At 43.9% G+C, this 23,165-nt stretch overlaps 1 protein-coding gene across 2 annotated transcripts in view; it reads right to left on the bottom strand.

Moving 5' to 3' along the window:
• Nucleotides 1-23,165, bottom strand: part of ARSK (arylsulfatase family member K) — a 1,332,773-nt gene that overhangs the window by 1,084,340 nt on the left and 225,268 nt on the right. For both annotated transcript variants that reach the window (XM_069627648.1, XM_069627647.1), the window contains exon 2: nt 18,386-18,515. In XM_069627648.1, coding sequence (XP_069483749.1) covers nt 18,386-18,515 — 130 coding nt within the window. The remainder of the gene's footprint in view (nt 1-18,385; nt 18,516-23,165) is intronic.

The following is a 23,165-nucleotide window of genomic DNA, read 5'->3' as shown; positions in this document are numbered from 1 at the left end:
CAGTATGCAGCGCACAATTGAAATACTTATGTAGATTAGATTCAATATTGAGATGATATACCACTCATATCACACCCCCTTTTCAAATACCCCGGGTCACAATGGACCAGGCTGGTTGATAAAATATCTTATTTATTTATTCATTTGAAAATTAAAAGAAATCATACAATTTTAATATGGGGCACAAATCCCCAATGGGGTGATAAGAACAATAGGAATGTAAGCAATGCACTTAGTTTAACCTTCTATTCACACAACTACAAAACATCAAGGAATATGAGCACTTTTGAATTTTAGGTAACATAGCACTTTAGTTAGAATTTCCCGCTGCAAGGTTCCCTCAACCCACAAATAATCAATTTTAAGTGGGTAAACAGAATTAGCAGGTAATCAGGAATGACAGACAAGAAACAGAATTTAAATCCGACCTTCCCTCCCCAAACAAGAAAGAAAAACGGATTTCAAACCCTGGAAATGCTAAAATGGCATTCAGAAATGGATGAATAAATGAATGAATGTGTCTAAAAAACTTGAAACAAAAACAATTCTTTACTGGAGCAACACTGGAAAGATACTAGCAATCACAAGCAATGGATTGAGCAAAAGCATACAATTCGAAATTAAATGGAAGTTTTAAAACAGTTTATAATCAAAATGACATATTGGAAATGTGACTCACTTTTGCAATTCCCGTCTGAATTTATCAAAAAGGTTCTTAATAAAAACGGGTGGAATATGTGTGTTGGGGTGTAGCTATCGATCTTAGTTACAATATGAAAGTGAAATTAGGTCTCTAGCTGTTAAATTGAGTGAGTTATGCAAGATCTAATGAGGTACGTTTTTGAGAAAATGAAGGCGCGAAAAAGGAAAAGAAATCAATTTTGACAAGGACAGTTTTACTCTACACTAGAGCATTCAGGCTAGGCTACCAGATTGAGACACAGTAAGCTCCGGGGTTGACTTGCAAGTTCAACCCTATCACCTCTGCCCCCGCCCTGGCGGACCCAGTCTGATCACTCAAACAGGATTAATAGCTTAGAATATTATAAGACAAAATGATTTAAGAAATTGGCACTAGCACAATGAATCAAAGCAGGGTTTCAAGAATGATTTTTTGACAATATTACAATTTATCAGGATAAGTATCGGATGACTTACAGATTGGAACTAAGGCAAAGAAAGGCAAGTTAGGCTATGGTTTTCTATGGTTCCTATTGATACTCACAGTCCACTTTTTAGTTTTTGGATTTTGGACAGTCAGCGCTCTGGATCACCACGTGGATCTGGTCTAACACCGGACAGCCGGACAAAATCAGCAGGACAGGGTCAGCTGGGTATGGACTGGATGTCAAAGGATAGTTCTTCTGGACTGGGAATTCTGGTTACTGGATAGTATAGGTCATTAGGAGAGCAGGATGGCAGCAGCATGCAGTGAGTGGCAAGCTAAGTTAATTCAGGATGCTCCCCAAAACACCACAGCCTTTGCCTTGGTTATGGGGATTATTTTAGAATTGAGGCCTAGCTGAAGCAGAATCAGCAATGCTTGGCCTTGTGGTTGGGATCTGGAGTTTAGCAGGAACAGACAGGAACAGAATGCTGGCGTAGGAAATCAGGAATCAGTGTGTGTCTGTGTCTTGCCAGGGACCCTTATTTATAATGCCAAATGACATCATCAAGGTAGAGGATGGGCAGGGTTAACTACGCCCACCCCTAAACTACTTGGATTGGGCAGGGGAGCTAGTCTCTGCCTCGCTCTCAGTTAGTTGGATTTCTAAGGGGATGATGTCGGGTGTATGAGGTGAGGTTTACAATGCCCCAACACTCTTCAACACGCCCATATTTACTTTACTTAAAATCTGATTTTGCCAAAAACATACTTTCTTCACTTGCAATCTCTTGGAAAATTATACACACAGTTAAAATTCCACAATTTTATACACAAATGCGAATTGTCCCCAGGAGTGTATTTACAAAATCTTATGTTTGCCACATCAATACTTTCCTTAGAATCTATCATATTTCGTAACTTCTGTTCCCCATGTGGCAATGAGTCCTACCAAGTATTAAAAGATATCCCACAAAATTAGATTAACAAACTGCAAAATTTCTGCTAATTCTTGCTACAGAAATAAAAGCCTTTAAAGTGTCTTTATAACATAGTCTCTGGCACCAAAAGGCAGCCCCTTTGTGACTTCTGCCAACTACGAGCAGCTGTCATTTCCTTCCAGGCAAGGGGGTTCCCAGTCTTAATTGAAGGTTTTATTGCCCCTTCACACTTGACAGGTGAGTGTCCCAGGAGTGCTATTGTCTCAGCCTGGAGCACAGACAAATGTCTGATGAGCATGTGAACTTTCATTGTCCTGTCCCACACAAAGTTTTTCAAGCTGTGTGCTCTAGAATGTATTCTGCAGTTGGTAAGATGTAAATGTTTAGCAAACAATCTACCTTGTACAGACATGTGTCCGTGTGGAGGAAACTTTGAATTATGGGATAATGATTCTCAAACCCTACTGATCTTAGCAGACTCTGACAGTGAATATGATGAATACATGTCAAGACTTATGGGGCTATATGTGGTCCTAGCCATCTGCCACGGCCAAACAAGCCCTGGCATTGTGGATCCTTGGGGCTGCTCCCTGTGCTGGGAACTACACATCCTGTGGTTCCCAGCACAGCGTGCATCATCGGTAACCCCCCCCCGCCCATCTATGGAATCACCACATCAAGTGACTGCCTCAGCAGTGGTCAGCTCAACACCTTTGCGGCTTCCTAAGGCTAGTCTAACGCAAGCGCCCAATCGTACTATGGACACAGCAACAAATCCAGAGATCTGTGTCCCTTACACTAACTCATACCTACCCACTCACCCAGCTAGCACTGTCCTCAGGAACATTAGGTTCAGGATGAGGACCCACGACCTGCTGCCTCCAACAGTAAGTAGCCTATCCAGAGCCAACAGAAACACACATCTAGGAGCTCGCACAGCACCTTACTGCCCTCTAAAACAGGGTATATCAAGGCCTGCTTCAAAACCCCTGCTACATGTAAACCTCCACACCCAAGACAACAAGTAGCCCCCCCCATGACTACTCACTCAAGCAACCATATAGCCAGTAACCCTAACTACAGAATCAGGCATTCCCACCTCCTGGTAGTCACCCCTTAAATGCTACCCATTCTCTGTCAGGCTAAAACCACACTTATTCCCTTAAACGGGACACTCGCTATTGCATGACCATGATTTACAGCCTGACGACTGTCCTAGTGACCGTCATTAAAGCAGGGGAGACACTGGGAAGGCATTCTCCTTGTGGCGCCTGCGGTGATTCAGAAAAAGGAATTCAACTTTTTAAGAACATTCTAATTCACCTTTATTCAAATTATTTTTTAAAAAAAGGCCCATCTTCCCTATTTCTGGAGGAACTAAAGGTTGTCAGAAAGTCCCAAATAAAGAAAAGTCCTCAGTCTGAAACTAAGTCTACCTGACCCTACCATTAAGATAACTAACTTAAACAAGTCCAGTAGTTTGGCTTAATTCTCCTGGTGTGTTAATATATTCTGACAGTCTCTTTGCATCAATGTCTCTATTCCTTGCGCCGCTTGCCTAGCACAATCTCCTTTAATAGTCTCTCTTTATCCCTTGGATTAATTCTTGGATTAATTCTTGTAGCTCTTCTACAACAGTCTTTGGGTTTGTACTCTCCTTAGTGATGTATCTGTGACAACTTTCCTTGTGATACCTTCTCACCTTCTTGCTGAAGATTTTAGACCTCTCATAATCTATTGATCCAGGCTTTCTCGGCTTGGCTGTGGGTTCTTCCCACTTGGTATTTCCCCTCTCCTGGGTTCTCTCTTTGTAACCATCTTGTGTGCTTGATAGTCTTGTCTGTCCTGCTTTATCACAAGATTGTTTGTTTTCATCTTGGTGCTCATATATTAATTTTCCTCCTTTATCAGGTATTTGTTCAGAGTGTTCATAAACTTCCGACACAGGGTTATTCATCTCCTCTTTAACAGCTTTATACAGTTCCAATTGCACAAGTTAACAATGAGTTTCTCATCCTGTACTCGGCAGGCACCGGCGCCCTCCCTCTTCTCCAATTCACACCCATTACCTGTCTGTGTGTCAGGGAACATTGCAGGCCATGACACTTGCTCGGGTGATTCTCGTCAATAATGCCTTTCTCTTTCCTTGGTTTCATCGTGATCCTGGTTGCGCCTTCCCTCCCACTGTATACAGAGTTTAACATGAGGTCGCTGTTCCCGTTCCCAGTTGCCGTCTCTGGTGGTCTAGGTGTGTTTCGTCAGGCGTCCTGCCCACTACGTTATGGATGTAGTCTCAGCACCACCTGACACACGACTCTGCTTTCCAGTTTCACAACGGCTGCTCCGTTGTTGAGTACACTGAGCCTCTAGCGTCTTACTATGGCGTTCTGCAGCTCTACGAAAGTCGCAGGCTCCACTACTCATCTCCGGCCCACCTTTCCAAAGAAAATAAAAATAAAAGTGGCTATGCTTGTTATACAGATAAGGGCAGGCGGTTCACTATTTTACTGACAGCATGTTGTAAGCAGATCACAGCCTCACGTAGGTTTACATGTGACATTAGGGCTGCTGTTCCACAATTGTTGTTTAAGGAATATGACCTATTGATCTGTAACAAATAAGTTATTTTGGGTAGAATTAGGTAATGCTGCGGAAGAGAATTGTAACACAAAACGATGGATGTAAGCCATTTGCGCAGTGCCTCTTATAGCTTCTTGTAGCCAGGCCCAACTTTGGCAAAAAGGGCTCAGATAATGCATTGTTCTACGAAGTAGTGTCAGCCATGTCTGTTGGGTTGAAAAAGTAGAGATAACAAAACGTTTCATGATGCCTGAGAAGTCATGTTGTTAGCGAATGCTCTGGGAAATGTGCTTACATGTAAATGTTTATCCACCTTTTAAAACCAATTATTGTCCTGCCCTCTTGGGGACCTGCCTGGATCAAGACAGGGACAGTGCCCCGTACTAAGATGTCCCATGTGGCCTTCTGCGATGGCAGAGAATGCAACTTTCTAGGCCTACTGGTCTCTCAAATATTAATTTATTTTATTGGACATTTGTATGGCGCCTATACACAAGTGTTTCCCGGTGCCACAAGATAAGATGGAGGAGGGTGGGGGGGACAAGGGAATAACAAGAAAACAAAAGACAGTTATATTGGCCTTGTGACAATCCTGCCGTGGAAATGCTTGAGAAGGTGAAGTGCTAGCACTGCTCTCAGGAACATTAGGCTCAGGATGGGGACCCACGACCTGCTGCAACCAACAGTAAGTAGCCTACCCAGAGTCAACAAAAACACAAATCTTGTAGCTCGCTCAGCACCTTACTGCCCTCTATAACAAGGGTATATCAAGGTATACTTCAATACCCCTGCTACATGTAAACCGCCAACCCAAGACAGCAAGCAGGCCCCCCGATGACTACTCACTCTCACTCAAGCAGCCATACAGCCTGTCACCCTAACTACAGAATCAGGCATTCCCACCCCCTGGTAGTCACCCCTCAAATGCCACCTATTCTCGGTCAAGCTAAAACCACGCCTGCCCCCTTATACAGGGCTCTCATCCACGCCGGTCCATCCATGCACATGCACTAGACATCAACAACCTCATGACCGCCCACAACCTTGACCTTCTTGCCGTCACAGAAACCTGGCTGCCTGCAGCCTCGGCCACACCTTATCCCTTGCTATACACACGGGCTGCGCCATATACAGAAATGACCGACCCAACATCAGAGGAGGGGGTGTTGCCTTCATAGCAAAAGAAACCCTATCCATTAGATCAACCTCCAGACACTTGGAAGGGAACTGCAACCTACTCTCTGCCAAAATGACCTTCTCACACAATTACACTATTTGCATCCACGTTGTATAACGCCCTCCAGGCCCTATCTGCGCATTCAAAGAGGACCTCATGCACATTATGGGCGCCAACATTAAACCTACATCTAAATTCATTTTACTAGGTGACCTGAATCTGGGCCTGAATGACATGTCTGACCACAATGCCACTGCAGTAGCCCACACACTTAGTTCTCTGGGATTCAAAGACTGCATTAAAGATCCCACACATTCCAAGGGCTGAACACTAGATTGGATTGCAGACCTGAACTGCCACATATCCATTCTCAACTACACCCCATGTCCATAGTCTGACCGTCATATTGTGTCCTTTACCATGCGGCCCTCCAAGTACACAACCCACATCACTGAGGGGGGGCTGCCTGTTCTCACCCGCAGCGCCCGCAGACACACTAAGAACAGCATTGAACCCCTACCACTTGCACTCCAGCCACAGTACCTTCACACTAATGACCCTACCCTACTTGCTGATTTATACAGGAGGACACTAACCTCAGCTGTAAACACTGTCGCCCCCTCACACCACGAAAAAGCCAAAATGATCAGACACAACTACTGCTGATTTACGCCAGAGCTCTTAGAGATGCGTACAAAAAGGCCTCACTGGAGCCAGATGGAAAGAATTTCCCACCTACGACCACAGGCTTCTCTTCACTGCAGAAACCAGACTTTATAGGCAAGCCATCATTGTGGACAAATCTGCCTCATATTATGTAAGAATTTCTAGCGCCAACTCCAACACATGGGACATTTTCACTATCCTGAGGAAATTAGAAACCCCAGCCACCCTGCTCACCACGATTCCCAAAAATGAGCTTTGGTGTACCAACATCCAAAAGGCCATGCTGGATTAAATAGACCGCCTACACAAAAAATTCACATCAAGCAATCTCTTCTTAGCATGCCCCTTACACCGCTTCCTAACTACACACCAGCACACTCTGTAAATGCCTCTAACCAATTCCTTGTGTTCCACTTCAGCACTTTCTCTGAAGTCAAAACAACTGCGCTCCTGAAAAGCCTCAAACTGTCTAGGTGCAAAGGCAACATCTGTCCCGCCAGTATCATCAAAGACTGCTCTGAAGCATTGATCCCCTTCATTACCAGGTTTATCAATGCCTCATTCTCCTCAAGCCTAGTACCATCCAGCCTCAAAGAAGCCTGAGTTCTCCCACTGCTAATAAATCCTGCACTTCACCCCTCTATCCCCAACAATTACCGACCCATCACCACAGTCCCTTCCTGCTGAAAATACTGGATAGCGCAGCCTTTATCCAAATCCAAAAATTCCTAGAAACAAACAATATTCTAGAAACACACCAGTCTAGCTTCTGGCCCAGCCACAGCACAGAAACCGCTTTGCTTAAGCTCAAGAACCAGCTTGATGATTTCAGAGAGGAGGGGAAACCCACCCTGCTTCTCCTCGATTTTTCAGCTGCATTTGATCTGGTCGACCACCGGATTTGATGCCACTACACAGCTGCTAATTTCTCACCCAAAGCTACTAACTGGATAGCATCCTTCCTAGAGGGCAGATCCATGAGAGTCTGTGCAGAAAACGCTAGTGGGCCCCCCAGCCGCTATTCCCTGTGGAGTGCCGCAAGAATCATGTGTTTCCCCCACCCTCTACAACACCTTTACCAAGCCCCTATATGACCTCCTGGACTCCATGGACATATCATAGACCAACTTTGCCGATGACACCCAAATCCTCCTCCCCTTGTCCGGTATCTACCTCGCTGATGCATGCTCACTAAACAAAGTCTACTCCACAATCCAATCCTGGATGGCTAATCACTGCCCGTGCCTAAACGATGAAAAAACAGAGATTCCCTGGTTGGCCCCCTGGCAGTGATTAAGAAACTTTCTTTTTTTTTATATAACAATTTTATTGATTTTCACAACATAGAAAAACAAACAATCGACTGGTCACCATCAATTAAGGTACTAGTACTTGGCATCTCGTCTGCTAAGATATTTTGCAGTTCAAAGTACAGACAAAAAGGCAGCCAGTTCTCCATTCCCTGTCCTAGCAGAAACATTTGTTTCTGTATTTATTTATTATTTTATTCATTCATTCCCCCTCCTCCCACCCATGCCAAATTTGATTTGCTTTTTCGGGACACCCCTGTGCAGTATATATACATCGTTCCATGGACCTAAAAACATTCACATCAGCAACCCATTGTCTAAACCTAAGGAGCTCCGGGACCCCCCCCCATTTCATTGCAATGTTCTGTTTAATCATTTAATCGGGCCGACTGTCATGGATAAGAATAGCTTTTCATATCGGTTATAGGAGTTCTCATCCCAGATTCCCAGAAGTAATACCTTAGGATCTTGTGGTATATTGATAGCCTATTGCAGCACGCCAGCCAGAAGCAGCGTACCCTCCTTCGCACCGCATGGCAGGCACTGTGGGCCGTCAGCTCGACCACATCGGAACAGTGTTACCCTGGGATTATATACTCTTATGGAGAATCTTGAGTTGCATCAGGCGGAACCTAGAAGAAATTACAATTTCCCTGGGGAGCATTAATGCCACCATCCAGTCCTCCGGGTCAATGGGTCCCACGTCCGCCTCCCATTTTGCCCTAAGACTGGATAATTCTGGGGTTGCAAAAGCTGTTATTGCTTGACATAAAGTGGAAGTAACCTTAGTGGTTATATGTTCTAGTAGAACATTTCGTTCAAGTGGGGAGCATTGTGGCCTATCTGACAGATGAGAGGGATGTGTGTGTGTATTGCATGAGTAATTTGCAGGTAGTGGTACACTTCTGTATCCGACAAGCCGAACTTTTGTTGCAAGTCAGCAAAAGAGGAGAGAGTCCCCCCTTCCATCAAATCCCCAATGGTGTTAATACCTGCTGCCACCCATCCAGGCCATATTGGCAGTTTGTTCACTTCGGGTAACCGATAATTTCCCCAGAGAGGTTGGGCCAGGGTTAATTTACCTTCCCACCCAATGTGTATGTGGGCTACCCTCCATATATGCACTGTGTGCTGTACCATGGACAGAAGGGAGGGTTGTCGCACCTTTCGATACAAGTGAAAGAGCGGAATTGTACCATGCAGCCCCATATTTTCTGCTCGAATATGGGGGAAGTTTGGGTCGCCATGAATCATATCGTTAATGACTGCCATCTGGCTCGACCAATAAAAGGAACAGATATGTGGTAGACCGATCCCCCCCACCCAAACAGATCATTGCAGAGTGGTTACTTGGTTGTGTGCCACCCCACACGAGATCCCGAAGGGCAGATTCAATTTCTTTTTATTCGGATCATGGTTTTGCAAGGGGGCGTTTAGCAGGATGTATAAAAAACATGGTAGTGCAAGCATCTCAAAAAGAGCAGCCCTTCCTAACAGGTATAGAGAGCACCTTCCAGTGTAGGACATCTATAAAGAAACGATCAATAATCAGGTGTATATTCTGAATGAGATACTGTGAGTGATGTACTTCAACATGAATGCCCAAATATCGGAAACAGTCCCTTTCAATTTGATATGGACAGCTCAGGGGGATTGCCAAATCGGCACCGTGGACTGAGAAGAGTATGGATTTACCGCAGTTGTCTCGCACTCCACTGAATGTTCCATATTCCTTCAATAGACGTGTCACAATCGGGCAAGAGTGGGTTGGACTGCCCAGGTATAAGTCGTCGGCGCAGAGGGAAACCTTGTCTTCGCCCCGCCATTGGCCAGCAGAAACCTGCCCATGATGTGTCCTGCCAAAGTAGAGCGGCCTACACCAACAGACTGCTTCAATCAGAATTTAAACAGACAAATGCTGGTGGGGCGAGCTTTGCTACCTTTGCAGCTAAACCCTGGAACTTGTTCCCAACTGGCATTCGAGCTGAGCAATCATACTTGGCATTCAGAAAAAAGGTGAAAACATGGCTGGTCACATAACTGTAAACATTCAGCGCCACTCCGGCCAACAGAGAGACTACAGACTATATTCATGAGGCTGTGTTTTCTACCATATGTGTGCAACTGCAACCACAACAGCACTTGGATGCCTCTGGGCTTAGCGCGCTCTACAAACGTAGAAATAAATAAAGCATGCACGTGCCACTGGGTCTTGAAATACTCAGATTGTTTTGACCGTTGGAGGCACATGCAGGACGCGGAGCGAGGATGCCAACTTGTGAGCAGAGATGTCGGCACATGGCGATAAGGGCAGCGGGCAAGAAATAGAATCTGGAGCCGCGGCAGTGAACTTCCCCAGCAGCGACTCGGTCAATTAAGTGGTCCGCGAGCAAGCTTACATTCCAATATGCTCACATTACTGACGCTGCCCGTTAGGTGTTGCCGCCTGCTACAATACATTCGGGGTAGCCTAGAAAGGTCCCCAAGCCAAAGATCGGTACGGTGTGCACTTCAATCATTCCTACTGGGTGTGTAATGTAATACTCTGAAGTAACAGAGTCACTTGATCCCCCACAAACTGGATTGCCTGAATTAAGTCACACATTGGATTGGCATATGGGTGGGGAGGGGACAAAACAGCTTGAGTCAAGAGCAGCAGCAGTTGATGAGTGTGTCAACCAACTCTGATTTCATAATTAATTTCACTATGTGTTCCATGTTTCACTGTATGTCTCATTTCATCAGATATTGTTATGGGCTCATTATGTCATCATGCATTCAGCCCGTCATGTGCTAATTTCCTCTGATCATTCATGTAAGTGAGTCTGCAACTTTAACTGAACAGCTTTTTCGCTTGGAAACTAATGGTACTTGCCTTATCCCAGTATTGCGAGCCGTGACGGGGCTCTTGCTGGTGCCGTGGTGCCTGTGTCGCTTCCTGGAGGAGGCGGGGCTTTCTCGGCACACGTGACGCTTCACGTGACCTTCAACAGCTACTTAACGCCGAGCCATCCACCCTTGCGGCGTTAAGCCCGGCGGAGAAAAGCCCATCGGCTGTTGTGTGGCTGTTAGGCGCTGGAGGCGAACTCATCCTTGTAAGTACTGACAGTGTACAGTCCAACGGAGTTCGGTGCTGAGTTCCAGTCAGCCCAGTCCGCCTCTATCTGCCGCTGAGGACGCAATGGAACCAACTTCAAATGTTCCCAATGACCGTGAAGTGTCACCAACCGGTGTCGGCCTCCACACGCGAAACCGGCTACTACAGCTGCGGCAGCTGCAAGCCAAAACATCTTACAAAACAAAGGTAAGCGATGCGTGTGTGTCAACCGGCTCTTCCCCGTGTAGCACTAAGCTCCAGGAGACGGGAACAACGATGGGCTGTTTGCCTAAAGCAGGGAGCATCCCATTGTATATTCCTACTTTAGCTGTAGCACAACAGCTCCCCGCTGAGAAAATATGTATTCCTACCATCACTAACACATTGACCCATGGCGCTAGAAGTACATCAGAAGAACTGATGTTGAGGCCAAGTTTGGTCATTGAAAGTGAAAATGAAAATCACATGAAGGGCACGGATGGAATAGAGGCAGTATTAGCTACAACACTAGCTCCTGTTCAGCTTTATACAGAACCATTGATTCTGACTACCCTATCCAAACAAGATGTTGACTTGTCAAGGCAAGGTAAAATTCAAGCTGGGAGTGTATTTGTGCTGGATAAGCAAGTAACAAATTCGGAAAGAAATACTCCTCCACCATCTACAGTATACCATGATGCTTCAGAGACAACTTTCTCTTTTGATATAATGGACGCAGACATTCTAGCGATAAGGTCACCTGTTGAGGAAGTGCCCCCGCTATTACTCCCTAATGAAAGTCTCGTCCAACAGCAGAGCTAGCTTTGCACAGCAGATGAACCTGCGAGAAACTGCAAAACATCAGAAAGATGGAAAGCAGCAGAAGCTGCCCACACCACGCAAGTGATGATCAAAAAAATCCATTTACACCAGGATGTACAAATCAATCAGGACGAGAACGATGGCTCTAAGAGCAGGGAGCATTTGGTTGAAGCAAGTTCATTCACTGGACATAGTTAGACTTCATTAGAAAAAGAAAAGAATAAAACTGAACAGGCAGAACTCGAAAACACTCTGATACAAAGGACCAAATCGACAGTGGTGGCAAATGCCGTGACAAATTTTGATGTGGCAGCAAGTGAAGCATGCCTTACCGAACGGTTAAAGGCAAGCTTTATCCAAATGAGAGAGCGTCTAAATGAAAGTTTTACCAAGAAAAAAGATCAGAAGCTCACGAACAGACGAAATGTGAGCACTTTGACAAAAGAATTCACACACGGAAACAGTAAAGCAGCTCTATTACAAAATCCATCGATAACACTGCGCCCTATTAATCTTGACATCTCGGACGGTGATCATGAAATAAGTGGCAGTAACCTTGTAACGACCTTGGATCAGCGGGACAAAGAACCAAGGCCAGGAGGAAAATCGCAAATGCAATGTCCAAACGAGGTTCAGCAATCAGTAATTCACCACCTTGAAGACACAACGGCTTCCAAAGGGAATATTTCCATCGCCGCAGGCATACAAATTCACAACAATGTTTTAGCTGCCACATCTATCTCGATGATGCAGTTTATGAAATTGTATGAATCATTAAACGATGCATTGCGAGACCAGAACTCTGTTCTAGGAACCTTAAACAATAAAGTCTCGGCAATGCAGAAATTGAATGAACATCTAATTTCCAGACTTTACCTGGAAGCAGCAACTTCAAGACAATGGCACTCGCGGCTCAACGAAATAACGAAGCGAGAGGCACATGAAAAATTTGATCTAACAGAAGCCATTGTCGAATGTACAAAGTGGAACAGACACAATGTGGCGGCACAGCCTTTAAGCTGCTATGAGAGAACCAGCTGTAGTTGTCAGCAACATTGTAACAACTCAGGCCTTTTCAACCATCCAAGCAACGCAATGACACAATCCACAAGGGATGTGCCCTCAAAAGTAGCAACGGCTCTAAAAGAGGTGCCTAGAGACCTGGAGTCTGGTAATCTAACAACTATAACCAAAAATGAAGGCCCCAAGGTGAAGATCTTAAAAACCAAAGAAAGTGTGGTTGCAGTAGTGGAGAACTCTAACATGCCTCTTAGACAAGAGGCGAGTAAGAATACGGCAGCAGAAACGCAAGATGCTAGTCCACCTATTGAAGTTATAACCACACCACAATCAATTCAAAAGATTGCTGATACAAATGAGGAACAAACTGCCTCTTTTGGGATCTTTTCTGGTGCAGCGAAATCAATTAAAGTAGCAGCTGCCAAGAGAGTGCCGCATAAAGACAAAACAGCAAAAACAACACAAACCAAAGGTAAGGGGCCGGCCTCCAAACGCCCTCGTACAAATGGAGCAAAAAAGTTTATACGAAACTTGACGACTCCCCCTCGACCAGAAAGTACGAAAAGTAGTAAAACAGCTGGGCAATTCGAGAATCCAGTTAAAGAGCCTAATCCTCTCTTAACGTTACTAAAGGAAACAGTGAAAACTCAACAACTGGCAACAAAACGTCCTCGTGAAGAGACTATGTCCGCAGATGAGGTGGCCAATAATAACTCAATAGACCTATGTGATCTATCGACTTATACAATTGATGATGAAGCCGACCCTGTAAATATGACAAGGGTGAGCGAATACCATGAAACATCGACAGAAGAAGAGCACATCAATGACTTCAAAAGAAAAATTATGTGGCACAGCCGTTATGTGCAGATGCACCCAAATGTGCAACTAGTGAACAGTAATAAGAGCCATCCTGTCACTCCAGATGCCCGAGTAAAATCTAACAACAAATTGCAAAAAACATCGCTAAAGGCACCTCCAAAGTGCAATCCTAAATGCACTACTGCGCAGGCACAAAAGCAAAAGCAAAAAAAGCAGAGTGAAACAACAATTTTGCATCCACAAGAAAAAAACAGATGGTGGAAACTGGAATTGGAAAATATACTGGAAGACAACAGCGACCTAAACTTAAACAGAGCCAATGTTATGAGGTTATTACATTATGTACCGGCACTACGTAACATAAGATCGGACGACATTGCTATTGTCGAATACAAATCAGAAATAAGATCAGATTGGGTGGTGCTACATGTGAAATCTAAGAATTTAGCTAGACCACTCCTGGAAGCAAAAAAATACCTCCTGTTCTTTGGGTTTGATCTTACAGTATGTGATGCTCAACATCCAGCAATGCATGAAGTAAACGAGCATAAGCGGAATAGACCCTCAAATAACATCAAAAGGGATGTCTTATGGAAACAGATGAAACATCAATCATCCAATCCAACAAGAACACAAGATGCCAAGAGCCACGCTTAGGATCATGCAGGGTCAAGAGGAATGACCCAATTTCTAACATCCTGGAACACCCGTGGATTTGCTCATCTATTTAAAGAGGGCGATATACAAGATCTAAAAAGTACCTTTATTTGTCTGCAAGAAACTTGGCTACGTGAGCCACCATCAAGTGATGGATACACGATATTTCTAAATGCAGCAGGAAAAAATATATTCGGATGCCCCTTTTCTGGCCTATTAACCATGGTAAAGAACTCTGCAGGATGGGAATTGCTACACATCCATAACCCTAATCCGTTTGTTCAGGCCCTAACACTGCAAACAGTAGTTGTAACCCAGGATGGAAAATCCTTAAATCAACAACTACTGTTAATGAACTTATACTGGAATCCAGCGATGATTGCTGAAACCGTATTTCTGGATGCTGTAACAATGGAAATAGATAATTGCCACGCATCTTTTTTCGGACCCGTTCATAATAGCGTGTGGAGATCTTAACTACTCATGGTTGATAAGTTAAAAAGGCGAAAGTCAAGCGAAATACTAAAATGTCCATCAGAGCTTGATGACCGTGGCACAAAATGGGAATATCAACTGATGTTGCGGCATTGTGTAATGCTGAACGGGGTAATCAATGGGGACATCCCCGCAGCAGACACGTGGCATAGAGGGGATACGTCAAAAACCCTTGATTATATTTGGGCCTCTGAAAATCTTCATCCCTATAATACAAATCTTGCAATAAGGAAGACAACTAAAAGTGACCACGACCCGCTAGTGCTATCATGGGAGAACCCTTACAAAAAGCAGCTGCAAAGATATATATTTCCACTAGGCATAAATAATGCCCAAAATCGAATACGAATTAACAGCGAGCAGATCGTCAAGTTAACAACTGGGTATACCCAAACACAGAAGTGGAAGAATCAAGTGGAATATATATCATTATTAAAGAAGTACACCTACACAAATAAACCAAAAGCAGGAAGTGTCTCAAATGTGCATCAATTCAGTCCAGCTTTAGACGAGGCAAAGAAACAGATGCAAAAAGATCTGAAGCAGATAAAGAAAGAAGGTGGACCCAGGGAAAAGTCGTTGTTGAAGGGAAGACGACAGCGATATCGCAATTGGCTGAAATCATTCAATCACATACGAACACAAGAAGAAGCTGAATTGATGCTTCGTCTATTAATTCAAAAAGACAGCCTTAACATCTGGCAAATTATAAATACTGGCAAATTAAAGAAGACAAGCGCACTAGCAAATGGGGTAAATGCGGTCAGTTGGGTAAACCATTTCACAGCGGTATTCAACGACGAGGACAGTATCAAGATATCTAACCCATTGGTCATAGCAGAAAGCTGGAACGTCAGCAAAACTGTGGAAGATATCGAATCAGCAATTCAGAAATTGACAACTTCACGAGCAGCTGGACCAGATGGCATCTCTAACCTAATGCTCAAAGCAAACAAAGAAAATTGGGCAAAATTCATTAAAACACTATTCAAGCACATTGCCTTGACAAAAAAGATCCCTGTATCCTGGACTAGTGCGGTGGTAGTACCAATTTTTAAAAAGGGAAACCGTGGCGATACAGAGAACTATCGCCCTATTGCGCTGCTAGACACTATGGGGAACATTTTTGCCACTTTTCTCCAAAATAAAACTGCTCAATGGGCTGAAGATGCATTAATATCTGACAGCAGACAAACAGGCTTCATCAAAGGCGTTGGAGTGGAATTAAATCTAGTGATATTGAACATGGCTAAACTGAATGCTTTAAAACAAAAGAAGACTGTTTCTGGCATTTGTCGATTTAAAACAAGCATTCGACAGCATTAACCGCCAACTCCTCTGGAACAAATTGAAAAACTGGGGCTGTCCTAAGCAACTTTTGGCTCCATTAATGGCACTTTATGCAAATACCAGCATTCAAGTACGTTTAAACATAGAAGGGGATTTAACAGAAGAAATACAAACTACAAAGGGCCTTAAACAAGGCTGTCCCCTAGCTGCTCTACTATTCAAATTATTTATAGCCGACCTCCTGGCGGCCTTAAGGCAAACAAGGTGCTTCCCTCCAAAAATAAATGGAAACCAGATAAGCCATGTAGTATATGCTGATGATGTAGTACTATTAGACAGCACGGAAATTGGACTTCAAAGATTGATGTCTTCTCTGCAAGCATATCTTTCGGCAAATCTGATGACAATAAATGTTAAGAAATCGCAAGTCATTGCATTGGGCCCAAAAACAAATGACAAGACAAAAAAATGTTTTACGTGGAAAATAAATAACGAAGTCCTGTGTAAAGCGGATACAATCCGCTATCTGGGAGATGTGTTTAATATCTCGATAAGAGAGTGGGGCTGGACAAATGAAGTAGCTTCGTGAATGAAAATTCTAGCTCTACAAGAAGCAAAACTACACGCCACATACAGGAAGTTTTCTTTACAGCCAATAATCACTTTCTACTCCAAAAAAGGGGTCCCAATAGTAAGTTTTGGCAGCGAAACAAGTTGGAATATCGATGCGAAATTTTGGACCCAATTGGAAGGCAAATTTTGGCATAAAGTGCTTAAATTACCACAGTGTACCTCAATGGTAGGAATTCGCCAAGAGCTGGGACTCAATTCCTTACACTCTGTAGTCCTGTGGAAGTCAATAAGTTTGCTCCGTAAAATGAGGATAACCCCCGGAGCAAAATCTTATTCGATTTTAAACAACAAAAGCCAAGATCTATCAGCATATTTGCTAAATAGCTGGGAAGAGAAATTCTAGCAGCGGCAGACATAAACATGTCACTGGTAATGAATACTCCACAACTGGCGAAAGTTAAGTTTAATCAATGGAACTGGATCATTAACACCAACACAAGAGTCTCATTGTCGACAAGTATTGATTTGGGTATGTCTTCACTAAAAGTAGGAGACTTACCTAAGTATCTTACCAGATTTCCATCACAATACCATAGAAACCAATTTTTAAGACTGTGACTTAATCTTTACCACACTCGTGAGATTTTGATGAAAAGGAATGATCCGGTGACAACAAGTGCAATCTGTCGCTACTGTATAACAGAGACTGAATCACTGAAACATTTGATAATTGAATGCCCAAAGATTGCCAACCAGCGTTCATTGCACTTGTCGCGTTTTGCGCCAAAGAATGGAAACATGGCTGAATGGTGGAGCTACGTAATATCGGGGACAAATACCAACTTGACATGCTCAATCATTAATTTCGTTGAGATGATGCTGCCATGCCAAATGATGTTGAGTGAAATTGGTATGTGAAGCACCAAATTCAAATAAGAAGAGCAGGTGAAGAGAATCAAATAGAGGATGTGAGAATCGAGAATGATAAGACGATGTCGATATTGATGTCTGGAAAGGACAAACATTGGCAAAGAACCCAACAGAGGAAGATTGAGTGTTACTTTACCTTCTATTGGAAACGTTTATTTTCACTCCTATTTTCTTTGTTTCCACGTCTACATCTACGTTATCTCCTTCTTTTCCTTTCCTTTCCTTGGCTCTGCTCTTTTTCTTCCTTTTTTTGCTCCGTTCACTCTTCTTAGTCCTTGCTCTTTCTCAAGAAATTGGATTGTAATGATGAAAATTCGTGACAAAAAAGTTTTCTTTATTTTCTCAAACTAAAGTCAATAAATAAAAAATTCAAAAAAAGTGAGTCTTTATCCAATTAGGTATCAGGGGAAGGGTTGTAGGCTGGCAGATTAAGTATTAAGGTAGGGAACTGGGAGGTATATAGGTCGATATATGCTGAATTCATATAATATTGCTTGGAATTCCTTAGCCAAGGCCTGAAAATTGAGGGCAGGATGCATTGTGTGAAGGTTGCATGATTATTTCCCAATAAATCCCCCTACCTATCCATTACGTTATCCGTAACCCTCTTTCCCCCTACCTATCTGTCCCTTCGTTGGCTGTCACGTGGTGACCTGTTGTTACAAGTATCAGGGACCCGTCCACCAAGGTGGGTGGGTCGTACTCGCCTTCAGTTTCCATTGTTAGGGAGGGGTTGCGGATACACCTCTGGGTGTGACAATATTAATATAAAATAGCAATTGCTCAAATTGTATATTGATAGGTTAAAATTAATAGTTTGATATGAATTCTTATACATAGCCGTACTGTCTACTAAAAATACAGTTATAGCGTTTTTCCCATGGGTTCAATAACAGAAAAAGAAAACCAGTCCAGTCATACCTGCTCGAGATGGGCAGCAGATAGGAGAGTTGGTGTAGGCATTGAGAAAATTGGCACCATGTTTTTTCATGAAGTTTAGGAAAGGGAGCTCCACTGTACTGTTTCCTGGGTGCACGGTCAACCTTCCATCCTGCAATGGAAAAAAAAGAATATGACCAATTTTAGTAGTAGGTATGTTCTTATGTATTTATGGGATTTATAAAGCGCTAACCAACATTGCTGGAATGCAACAGAGTGCTGTACATATAGGACGCCCTGCTGGAGTAACAGATAGTGTGCAGGGGTAGCAAAAGAGCCTGAATTGGTATGGGGAGCAGGAGACGAGAGGGCGTGGGCAGGCCTGGAGAAATTACAAAAGCAAAGAAAGAAATCCTTCTCTATCCGAATCAAACAACAAAGGATGCAAGGTAAACCCTGTTTTAAAACATGGAAGACAGAGAATGATTTTTAATTTAATTGTGCACCTAAAACCAAGAACAGCAGGGTGGTGCTCCCCAACTAACAGCATTGTGAACATCTAAAATACCCATGAATATACTGTTCTTTCTGCACAATCAGGATATGATGAAGTGAATTCATAGACGCAACCTGCCCCTGTCTGCAGCACAAACTGGTTAGCTGGCCACCCACTCAATTTACGGGCCCAGGCTCCTGCACGACCAGTTGCATTTCCACTGCTTCCAGGCCTCCCAACCACTTAGGGACTGTATCTGTAACCCTAGAGTCCCCTGACTCCCTTACATGTTCCATTGCACTCTCTCCTCCCCCCTGGCACGTCTCCCCATCCCTCCCCCCTGCACTTGTGCGATCTGAATGATACAAGGTCTAGTAAGATCGTTGTCTTGTCCTCCCTCTGTCCTCCTTTTCTTGTCACGCCTAGAAACACTTGTGCACAGGCGCGTTATAAATGACTTATCATATAATGTCATAACCTAAGGATGCAAGTGGACTGTTCCAAAACACTCAAACATGATATCCTAATCAACAGAATATAATTGGTAAGGTTACTATTTTGGAACAAAGTAGCAAGCTGCCTCTACCAAACAAGATGTCTGATAAACATAAATCAACTTGTGGCCTATTGTTACCGAGAGACAACTTAGAATCCATTTCTCCAGGATTCCGAGCCACTGGAATCAACTTCTAGTCTTCTAAAGCCACCAACAGGATTACTAGATGTCAAGTTAGCTTAGAATCCATCCATGAAGGAATTCATGTTCATTCACTTTTGTGGCTTTTTTTCCCATTAAAATAGCATGTGTTTTTTGATAACGGAATATAAAATGAAGCACATCAGCAAAAGAATGGTAAAAAGACAGGCTCTTCCCAAGCTGGTTTGTTGGATAGGTGTGACCTCTGTAAACAGATGGAAGGCAGCTCGGTGACGTGAAAAGCACACAAAATAAATGATCATTTCTATACTCCTACTCTGAAAAGGTGAATCGCAACAAGCTTCAGTCTGGGAAAGCAAGGGATGGTAAAATGTATTTTCTGGTTCAGGCTACACAATAGAAAGACGAGCAGGTGGCAGGCTTTCATAATATGGAGGAATAGTAAGTAGTAGGTTATAGCTATGTTATTTCTTGATATAAGCGCAACATGCTTATGCTAAGATCCAGTGCTACTTCTATTTAAGCACTGAAGAGTAATATGTGTACTTCTCCAGCTTTACATAGATTTGATGTGTATATATACTGCATTGCTTGAACTATAGTAAGGGGTAAAAATATAACAAATGCTATAGCTAACACGTCTTTCATGTTCTGCTGCCGGGCACGACGGCTCCATCATTTTCAGGTTACCTGCGACTTTGCAACTGAGGATCAGTGATACAGTACACGCCATTGAGTTCTGGCTGGTTTTATTGGCCGGAGAAGTTGCATCAGACGCCTCTTTTGGGGACGCTTTAACCCCCAATCTATCAGCAACGGTGGCCATACACAATATTTCATGATGTGGTTTCTCATTTCACCACTGGGTGGCTCCTTGTCTTTGAATGGTGCCTGCCGGAGTGCCGGTGTCTTCATGGGATTGCCACAGGGCTGGTGTAAATAGGAAGAAGTGTGACTTGGGAAACTATTCAGCACATAGGCTTCCAGACATCTAGTGCTCTGCGTTACAGCAGTGGTTGTAGCTTGGAGTCATGGCTGCCTTGCTCCCTGCAATAGATATGGGAGTAAGGGTTTGAGGCTGATCCTCGCTAATTAATTGGGCAAGCGCCTCATAAATTGGAGCACCCAGATCAGTCAATCAAATGCCCCCACAGCAGTTATTTTTTATTTTATATATGCATACATTTAATTCACACAGCCACAGGCCTCTACTGTACAGTAGGTATAGTTTGTACACATCACATGCTTACTTCTGTGTTGGAGCCAGACTTTATTTATTTTATTTTAATTGTTTACATTTATAAAGCGCACACGGCGGCCCTGGGGCATCGTGGCGCAATTACAGCAGTGGTACTTACTTGGTTACATAGAGAAAAAAGACATGAGCACCTGTCTGTGGTTCTTAGTTACAATGAACCTAATGCCAGCCAGGTGAATGTTACATTGACAGTGACACAGCAAAGTGTGCAGAGATAAACAGGCTCAATGGTTCATGTAACAACAGCAAGCCATAGAATGCAGGAGACCTTCTCCGGAATGAAAGAGTGAGTGGGCAGAAAGTACTAGGTGAGCTAATTGAAAAGCTCAGTCTTGAGGGATTTGCGGAATGCTAGGTGAGAGGTCTCCTTTCGGAGGGTTGAGGGGAGGGCATTTCAGTGCTTAGGAGCAAGGCAAGTGAAGCTGGCCCCTCCTGCTTTGGACCTTTTGAAGGTGGAGACTATAAGCTGGTTGGAATGGTGTGACCTTTTGAGTCTGGAGGATGTAGCTCTGGTACTTTTTCAGAAAGATAAGAAGGGGCTGTGAGTGAGAGGCATTTATGGGTTATGGCTAGTGTCTTGAAGAGAATCCGTTCTTTGACTGGAAGCCAATGAGCATAATGTCTGGTGCGGGATGTGCTCCCTTTTAGGAATGCTGAGGGCCGCCCTAAGCGCATTATTCTGAATGATTTGAAGTTTATTCCGATTTTCCGACGAGGTGCCGGCAAATAAGACATTACAATAGTCTAAATTGGCTCCTATGGTGGCTCTAGCTATGGAGAGACAGATCGGCGTGGATAGGTATGGTTTGACGGCATTGATTAGTTTGGTTGTGAAGGCAGCTCAGGACCCAATGGCGCTGACTTGGCATGTCATTGAGAGAGTGGAGTCAGTATACAGCCCAAGGGTTTTGACTGCTGTTGAACCTGGGATTTGGGAGTTGTCTACGATAAAGGAGTTGTACTGTTTGTCAAGTTTGTTGAGTGTTTCCGTGGGGCCTACAATGAGGAGTTCGGTTCTATCCCCATTGAGGCATACACCATTGGCTGCCATCCAGGCTTGGATGGTGGCGTAGGTTTTGCATTGTGTTTCTGTGTCCCTTTCATATACGTCTGTGAGAGGAAGGAGAACTTGAGTATCGTTGGCATAGTTGTGTATGCTATGCCGAGATTGTCCAGTTTATTGAAGAGAGGTAGGGTAAAGGTTGGGAGATGTGCATGAGCTCTGTGGGACTCTGCAGTGTTTGGTGGTATTCATGGCTCTCCCTTCAAAGAAGGAGGTAACCCAGGCAGTGGCTTCTGGGGAGAATTGGGCTGAGTTGATGAGTTGTCTGCAGAGTGTTGTGTGGTCCACAAGATCAAACACTGCAGGCAAGTCGAGAAGGAGGAGCCCCACCCAGCCCCTTTGCTGGGGTGGGGCTGGTCCCTATAAAATAGGGGAGATCCTATATACTGTGCTCACTTCATAGAATGTTTCAGGCAGTTTCCTTTAAAGCAACTGTGCTGTATTGTAGTAATGCCCACTTCCACAAACTTTTTAATGCATACTGTATTGCATACACCCCTGCACCTCTGTGCCCATCCCAAAAGCAGAACTCTACAGTCCATGTACCAAAGAGCAATAGATGATGCAAAAGTCCCACTGTATTGGCAAACTATGAGCCAACATGCGCCACACTCAATTTGACATCCACAACAATGCGGCAAGCCTCCTGCCAACCAAAGCCCATCTTCCTGAGTCCAAATATAATCCTCCCAAAGCATTTCACTCTTGCAGGGGTGGACTGGGAACAAAAAGAGGCCCTGAAAATAAGACCACAGAAAAAGAGGCACAGGGTGCAGAGGCCCACTGAAATCTCTCCAGAGTTCCCTATGGGCCAGTCCACCTGCGCACTCTTGCCAAGCTGTCCCAACCTAAAACCTAGAGCAAGGGGGATGGGAGTGGAATGGAGTGCTCCTTGCAGCAGTGAATTATTTTTGTAGTTTTATAAAGGGCGTACCAGGACCCATGGACTAGTGCTCATATTCCAAATATCACTTCAAATATAAGTACATAAAAACGGACAGAATGCCAATAAAACGTATCAGGACGGCAATTGAATACAAGCGATTGTGCAAACATTTCATAATGCTTTTCATTACAAGATTGCCAAAGAATGCAGGATGGTACTACAATGCCACTGCCCACTTAATGACACTATACTGCGAGATGCAACAGTAGTTGTGGAGTAGGTGGTAATGCTGAGAGCTATCCGACAGCCCCACACTACTACTAAACCCCCAGGGATCTTAATCATAAAGGTGATATAGGCACATCCTGACAGGTATACCTCCTTTGGCCTTTTTTGGTAGCGCAGGCCAAGGGCAGGCTATAATCTTCAGGAGGGGTGTGAGTTGATACAGTTGCAACACA

The sequence above is a fragment of the Ambystoma mexicanum genome, chromosome 6p (assembly GCF_040938575.1).
Source record: "Ambystoma mexicanum isolate Mex_15411 chromosome 6p, UKY_AmexF1_1, whole genome shotgun sequence".
In the NCBI taxonomy this organism is placed as follows: Eukaryota; Metazoa; Chordata; class Amphibia; order Caudata; family Ambystomatidae; genus Ambystoma; species Ambystoma mexicanum.
This window is presented reverse-complemented; position numbering and strand designations above follow the sequence as displayed.